At 47.9% G+C, this 8,434-nt stretch overlaps 1 protein-coding gene across 1 annotated transcript in view; it reads right to left on the reverse strand.

The window, feature by feature from the left end:
* cyp26b1 (cytochrome P450, family 26, subfamily b, polypeptide 1) overlaps positions 1-8,434 on the reverse strand; it is a 33,786-nt gene that overhangs the window by 10,112 nt on the left and 15,240 nt on the right. Inside the window, exon 2 of the mRNA XM_070993413.1 lies at positions 6,432-6,656. Coding sequence (XP_070849514.1) covers positions 6,432-6,656 — 225 coding nt within the window. The remainder of the gene's footprint in view (positions 1-6,431; positions 6,657-8,434) is intronic.

The raw sequence follows: 8,434 nt of genomic DNA on the forward strand, positions 1-8,434 counted from the left end.
GGTGACATAACCGATCATTCATTTTATTTCTTTATTTCATCAATAACTTAGATGGTAATTGGTTGGTTAGCATTTAATTTAGCAGCTTCCAATCAATAAACGAAATGAATCTGCTGAGCTGGCTGTTCGCTGGTTTGTTGATCGATCTTTACGAGAAAAACATATTGACGAAAGGCCGAAATCTGATTGGCCGAAATCTTCGTTAAGCCGGAGGAGGTTGTGTAACGCTGTGAATTTACCTATTTAACCTGCCTGCGCTGGATTATGCGTAATTGGTCAATTTGGGTGAGTGCTTTGCCTTTTCCTACACACACATGCACGTGCACGCACACACACACACACACACACACACACATACACACACACACACACACACACACACACACACACGGATAGGACTGAGCTACTGTAAGACCGGTGAGTCAGTCAGTTGTGTGTGTGTGCAGAAGGGAGGCCTACACTCTGAAAGGTAACTACAGGTCACACACACACACACACACACACACACACACACACACACACACACACACACACACACACACACACGAGCGTGGTATCTCCCCACACAGCCTTGCTGCCAGTCAAACACAGTTTTTTATGCAGCGTCACTCCGGGACGTTCCAAGTTCCACACAGGACGGGGGTGATGGGGGGGGGGTTCAGTACAACAGTCATTTCGCTGCACCACAAAAACGTGACTGTCTTCTGTAGCCTGCAGGGCTTAAAGACACACACACACACTGTCGCGCACACGCTCCCAGACTCTTGCACACACACTGATACAGTCACAGACACACACACACGCAGACACGGTCGTCCTAATAACGTCCATATGTCTTAAATTATGTGAAAGTGCTGCGAGCTGCTGGTTCCACAGACATGTAAAGACTCCTTTATTCTTCTCTCTGCCCTCCTTTCCCTCCTTCTCTCTCTCCTTCCTCCCACCTCTTCCCGTCTCTCCCTGCCCCTTCATCCATCCTTCTTTAAAATGCTTTTTATTCCTTTCTCTGCTCCTCTTAGTCAAACAAGCAGTCCATACGTCTTCCCCCCCGCTTCTATCATCACGTCGAATCAGAAGAGGGCTGCTTTGTTGGCAGGATGAAGCTCAGCCAGGTGAAGCTAATGTTGCACAGGAGGCTCGGTCTTATTATTTCAGCATCACTTCTTTTCTTTACTGTGCACATCTATTTCTTTTTTCTTTTTTATCTAAATGCATGAGCTCTTTCAGCTTGAGGAACATGCATTTTGGAATTTCAGGCTGCATCCGGTGGTGCATTTAAGTATGGTTTTGCAGTGCTGGCTCTCGAGTATTGTACATTTTACTCCACTCAAAGTCCCTGCAGGTCCTGGATTTGCATGCAAAACACAAGAAGAGCTCATGAACTACGTTGCAGTGCTACGGTTTTTGATTTTTTTAGGAAAAGTCTGAATGCAGGACTTTTTGCAGTAGTGCACTGCACTGCAATACCCAACTTTGAGTTTGCAGCTCAGGATATTACTGTAAAGAAAAAAGAACTGCAGTATTTTAACACTGCATTAGTACTGTTGTTCATTTTGGATTAATTATGGATTTGAATTATTACTGCTGGCTTTTCTGAACCAGTAGATCCTGCAGCTGGAGTGGGAATATAGAAATGAAATGCAGCCTTTCACTCAGTGTGCATGATCCTCGTCAGAAAAACTGTTTAAACTTTGTCATTCATTGATCTTTTCTTTAAATTTGACCTCAGATAGAGCTGAGTAAAGCAAAGCAGGGCCAGACAGAAGGGGCTTCAGCTCAGTTAGACTTGGCAGTGCCCTCTACTGGTGATGAGCAGAAGCACAGGACACAGGCTCGCCATCACACTCAGACATGAGGCTGCATGCAGAGCTGACAGGACAGAGAGGAGAGCTGGACTGAACTGTGCTGCAGCAAGAAAACAGGTTCAAAGTGACCCTGAGGGAGAGGTCAGCGTGAATCCCTCCACGTCTCTTTGATTCCCGCCCAAACTCGCCCTCTGTTTCCCCCGTCTGTGCTTCTCCTCTTCCTAAATTTAGGGATCCAAAAGCAAGAAAAACAAGGGGAAGGAAAATGTGCAGAGGGAAGGAAAGAGAGGGAGAAAGAGATGGAGTGAGGGAAGCTGAACAGAAAAGACGGAGCGAGAGGTCGGAAGGGTGAAAATAAAGAAGTGGCTGCCACTGTCAACAACAGTGTGTGTTTGCATGTGTGTGTGTGGGGACTGGTCCAGTGTTATTTCAGCATACAGGGACATTTTTCCACTGCAGGTCAGGTACGGCTCACTGAGGCCATCTAAACATGTTTACTGCAGCGCACCAGCTCTGTGCTTCAGTTTATATCGTTGTGCAAAGTGAAGGAAGGAGCCTCAATCATATGTTTGGCTCTTTGTGTGCAGCTTTGGTTTTGCATCATTTCGCACGCTGTAAACTGAAAACGGGGTTAAGACCAAGTCAGCTGAAGCCTTTCCTCGTCGATATTTATCCTGCAGCTCATTTTAAGCAGCACGCCTGTCATTAAGACCTCCTGATGTGCAAAAACAAACATTTAATTTAGATTTAAAGGGGTTATAATCAGTTTGTTTTACTCCAACTGTGCAGCTGCTTTCAGCTCCTTCTGCACCTTCGCTGCCTTTGAGTCTGAGGGGCTTTAAATGAGAGTGCACACTTTTGTCTCGTGCATGTCGGTTTCATAGAGCGTCCACGAGCCCACACAGAGACTGAAGCCTCGGGATGCCAAAGACAGTGTCGAGCTTTGTCTGTCTGCAGCAGAAGTACATGTGTTTGGTGCCGCTGTCGGACGAGGATGATGTGTGAGCCCTGGCCGGCCTCGCTCGGCCCTGATTGGCCTGTAGTGGAAAAGCAGGCCGCTGTGGCTCTTTGAGGGAGTCAGTTTCCTAGCTTAACACGGGTTATATGGAAACTGGCTGGCTCTGTCGATCCACCGAAGGCTAATGTGCTGTGTGAAGATTGTTTTTCCGTACGAAAACCGCAAGGAGGGCTGACACACACACACACACGCAGAGGAGCAGTTCTGGTCCAGTGGGTCAGACAGTAAGCCAGTCGCTCATTCTTTCTCAGCTGATGTTGTTTCGCTTCTGTCTGTTGACTCAGTTTTATTACCCAGAAAACAGGAGGGAGCGCTGCCAACCCACACACACACGCACACACACACACACGCCTGTATGAACCATGAAAGCTGCCCAGCTGACCTCTCTGCCCTCCTCGACTGTCTCTGTAATCAAAACAACTTGACTCCCACAAGAGCTGCCACAGGTGCTGTTGAGCAAGGCAGCGAGGTCTCACTTAGGCTGAGCTAAATGTATTATCGTCAGCGCTTACTTCTTTGTCAGGAGTGTTTTGCACTTTTTGCACCTGTCAGTCAATCAGTGTGGGCGGGACACTGCAGAAACTCAGCTCTCAAAAACAAGAAAAGCAATAAAACGGGTGAATATTACTTAAAATAAGCAAAATTCACTGCGAGCAGAACAGGAAAATTTCACTTCCGTGGATATTTAAAGTTGTCTCGCCCCAAAGAAGCCGCAGCCAGACTGAAAACAAGTCTGGACACAAAGGAAATCTGCTGTTCTGAGTCAATCAAACAGCTTTATCTCTCTGGAAATTCTAGTTTCAAGCATTTATTTTCTCAGAACCAGTCATTAAACCTCAGAAAGAAGTTAGAATATCTCATTAAGACAATTAAGGACAGAAGCAGCTTGAAATGCTCTGACATGAAAACTGCTTTGTCAGCAGATAAAAGACAAAAACAAGCACGTATAACCTTGATTTAGGACATTTCACCTTACTCAGATTTGGCTCTGCAGAGCTTCGCACCGACTTTTTTAAGCTTTTCTTTGTCTGCACATGTTCGGTAGCCGTGGCTAATTCCCCCTCTCTTCTTCCTCCGTTTCTTCCAAATAACTGCACACAAAGGCTGATTTTTAAAAAGGAAAGAGCTGCCGTACAGAGAGTAGCAGGAAGTGGAAACGCTTTGACTGGATGGAGGCGGAAATACGTTTATGCTAATTCAACTTTTAGACATTTGTTTGGATGAAAATGTCGGATTTTATTGCCGTATTGATCTCAATGTGAAACTTTCTGGGAATTACACTTGACAACGTGAGAGGACTTGACCATAAGCAGCTCGCTACATCATCTCCCAGTGTTGCATTGTGGGTTGTTTGCGGCATTAGCGTTGCTTTGCGTTTGCATTCAGGTCCGTTCATCGTGTGTCTTTGCAGTGTTTCGTCAGCTCAGTTTCACCTGCAGGACACGTGAGACACGCGAATCATCCGTCAAACAGCTGAAAATGATGGCGGGCGCAGATGATCGGGAGCTGAACGAGACAAACAGACTGGAGAGAATAATTTCAGCCTCCTCCTGACGGGAGCGAGTGTGTGGCTGCTGCACAGAAACGTGGGATTTACCTTCTGCTTTAAAACCGCTGGACGCTTCAGTTTCTCTCCGTGGATTAACTGTTTCTGAGCCTCGTGTGAATGTCAGCCTGTCAGCTGATGGGAGCAGCTTCTCTGTAATATGAAGCTTCAGCACTTGATCTTTTCCCTTCTGCCTCCTGGTGAAGGTCAGAGGTCATGGCAGTGGGTGCGAGGCTGCTCCTCTTGCTCAAAAGCACTTTGGCTGCTTCGCTAAACCTTCGACCACAAGCGACATTGCAGACCTCCGTCTCTGTATGTGGCTGTTTGGGTTGAGAGCGGGGGAACGTTCAGGTGTGTGTGCACATATGCTTTCCTGTACTGTGAGTCTGTGCATGTGTGTGTGTGTGTGTGCGTGTGTGTGTTGGGCCCCCACAGAAAGCCCCTCTTTGTGCTGTGTTGGAGGCAGCCTTCCTAATCAGGGGTCATTACATGAGGTTAGTGCGGGGGTCTCCAGGGAGAGGAGAGGGGATCAGAGCCCAGATTAGACCCAGCCGACCCCTCGCTGTCCCCGGGCACCACGGTAACGAAACCTGACCCCGCCTCCGACCCCCCCCCCCCCCTAAAAAAAGGAAAAAATCTCCCTCCTTCCTCCCTTCCTCTCCCCCTCCACGGAGGATCCAAGAGAGAAAACTAGAGACTGATTTAGAAGAAAACACACCACACTCTGCCTCTGTGTGTGTGTGTGTTTACCTCTGTGTGTACAAGCATCAGATGTGTGTTTATGTGTGTGCGTGACAGAGGGAAGGTATGTGCCCCGGGGCTAACGGGATAATGGGAGGGAGAGGTAAGTGGCTGATTACCTGAAATGGTCCTGGCGCAGAAAAGAGAGCGAGAGGAAGAGAAAGGGAGGAAGTAAAGAGAGACAGACGGCGAGAAAGAGAGAAAGAGAGCGAGGATGAGGAGAAAACAAGACGGCGGGTGTCTTCCTGTCGGCGGGTGGAGGAGAGGATGGAGCGACGGAGGGCTCGTTCTCACGCTTCAGCAGCCAGAACGCTGCTGATAAGACGGAGAGGACGGATAGCTTTACACTGACGCTGTGTGTGTGGACGAGTGTGTCCTACCTTCCTCAGGTGACTCCAGTGCTTCTGATGCATGTGTGTGTGTGTGTGTGTGCGTGTGTTTCTCTACCTGTCTGCACTACATGTCACACCTCAAATGCTCCAGAACAGCAAACATGGCAGAAACGCTGCAACGCTCGCGCAATATTTGGCATCTGGTGCGCAAAGAAGACGCCCTGAAGGCCTTTTTGCTCTGAGCGCAGTGCTGGAGAGCAGCAGCGCGCTGGAAGAAGACAGAAAAGTGATCTCAGTTGTCTCACAGGCGGCGTCAGTCATGGATTTCCACACTTATTTTGCAGATGAATGAATGCCGACTAAAGCTCCAGTAAATTTTCTTATCGGTTTCATCAGTCATCGGACGCGAATCTAGACTTCAGACCGGCCACGGCGCTGACGCTACGAGGTCGTGGCTCTCGCTTAGCTGCTGCCAGTGATTTATAAGTAATTCTGCTGGATTTTCATCCAAGAATAACAGCTGGAAATGTAAGGTGACTTTGCCGATCGCCTGATGATTAATGTGCTTTTCAGACATTTTTTGTCTTTAAAAGGTGGACCAGGACAGGTGTTTGGCTCTTATTTATCCCTGTGCTTCAATTCAGACCTCAGCTGTGGAGCATGGAAGTCTGTTTTTAGGCAGTTACCATTAAAAACACTCTGCTTTTCACTTGTATATGAAAGCAGTTGTTACCTTGTTCATGCCATTTAAAGAAGGTCCTGTTTGAATCTGTAAGTGCTGGAAATCCAGCCTGGCTGCAGCTGCAAGATCCAAACTTCAGAGGCACCTTTTAGCCCCACAGGGATGATTTTTGAATCAACGGATCAGTGGAATATTCCTTTAACGTGGCGCTGTTATGTGCATCACGCTGGGTTTGATCGCCAGCATGAAAAAAACGTGTCGACGTCACCGTCACAGAAGAGGCCCTATGGCCGACTCGAGCACTGACCTTCCTCCTCTTGCGGTGGATGTCTCCGATGCTGTTGGCCAGCGAGTTGGGTCCCAGCAGCGTGGAGGTGCTCTGAGGCCAGTCCACCGTCACCAGCGTGTGCTCGCCCATCAGCACCTTGCGCACGTTCTCGGCGCCTGTCACCCGGATCAGCGGGCGGCCCAGCAGGTGGGTCTTGAACACGTTGCCGTACTTCTGCCTCCGCGACGAGTGGAAGCCCGAACCCTAGAGGAGCAGAGAGGAGGCGTGAAGATCAATCTGAAGAGCTCTACACTGTTACCAAGATGGACGAGCTGCTGGCGTTACTGGGAGTCCATCGAACATCAATCAAAATTAGCAAAGATCACCAGAACATCACCTGTTTTCATTCTTAAATCACCCAATGGTTCAATTCGTTTCATTTCCTGTAATTCACTAAGACAGCAGGAGGAAGCGACGGGCCGGTTTTAAAGGACGCCCGGGTGCAGAGGGACTGTCAAGGAAACAATGTGAATTTTGCTGAAAGGTGGAATTTCCCTTTACCGGCGGAGACGCACCGCAGCAGGTGTGAAGACATTATTTCGAGGAAATCCCCAAACACTCCACCCTGAAGCTGAGAGGCACTTCCTGTCCCTCCGGTTGACGGAGATCCCCCTCATCTCCTACTTCAGGTTTTCTATTTTTCTTGTCATTGTTTTGGTCTCCACTGTTTTTATGCTCAGTTTGACTTTGAGGACGAGGAAGGAAGTGCCAGAAATCGAATCACGAACATCTAAATATAGCAAGAATTAGTTTTTTAGGCCAGCCGAAGCTGAAAAGCTGGTTCTCTGTAACATTTAACACACGTTTGCTCATGTTTTAAAACTTTTTCAGGGTGATTTGTGCAGTTCTCACCATCGCCGTCATTAGCGAAACATGCTCTACAAGCTGCCAAATGATGCTGAAAGTCAGAAAAGTGAGCAAAACCTTTCAAGTTTGAGCTCCGCTGCGATTCTTACGACAGATTTTTACGCTTGCTATCAATTTAAAGCAGCCTCTTAGGATCTGACCTTCCCTCCAGCTTTGATCTTCACCTCTAAAAGCTCTGACTAAGAGCTTTTTCTCTCTGTGGTTTGGGGCCCAAACAGACCATTTCGGGTGAGTCCCCACATGCTAAAAGTTACTGATGTTTCCATCATCTCGGCTCCCAGAGCAAAAGTAAACTTATACACAGAGACTGCAGATGTTTAGGAAGCTCGTATACACCAGGTTAATTCAATGAAAACTGATTTAGGATGCCTTCAGGACGTGATCTGAGTTCAGCTTGAACACCGGCCGATGAATCGCTGAGGTTAAAGGTTCTCAAAACATTTTCGGCTCAGCCTTCAAGTACAGTAAATGAAATTTCTCATCCAGATGGGCCAAAGTGAAGGAATGTAAAACGATCTCAACGCGGTTCCTCAAGGATTTCATCAGCCTCAGTTCATCGTCTTTAGCTATCGTCTCCTCAAAGGAAGAAGTATGATGAGCCTTTCTGCTGTTGTGGTCACTTCTTATTGACCTCCAGGTTGGGAACAACTGGACACTTTCAGTACCTGAGGTTTCCTAACTTTAATCAGGGCTGTGACCTCATTTTTCACATTTCAATCCCAGTTATTCAACCTGCTGTGTCTCTGTGACATGAAAGCTCAGTATCAGCCAGGAAGTTTAGCTGAAATAGACAGAAGAGCTGACGGGAAGATGCATGAGTGGTGATAGCTATGAATCTATAGAAACTCTGAGGAGGAAGACGCCAAAGACAGCTGATCTAGACGAACTGGAGCGTTTCGAGGGCGAAGCTCTAAAAGGCTGCTGATGCTAATTCAAAACCTTCTTTGCTTTTTCATGCGACGCTCCACTAAAAGAAGCCACGCAGCCCATTTCGGGCCCCTGCCCCGCAGTTTGAGCCGCCCGGCTGTCAGCAAACCCCCAGAGGACCAGAGCTGGAGTCAGTTAGCGAGCTGACCTGGGTTCAGCTTTGACGCTGACCTCTAAACGGTCCGGGT

This window comes from Chaetodon trifascialis, chromosome 23, assembly GCF_039877785.1.
Source record: "Chaetodon trifascialis isolate fChaTrf1 chromosome 23, fChaTrf1.hap1, whole genome shotgun sequence".
Classification (NCBI taxonomy): Eukaryota; Metazoa; Chordata; class Actinopteri; order Chaetodontiformes; family Chaetodontidae; genus Chaetodon; species Chaetodon trifascialis.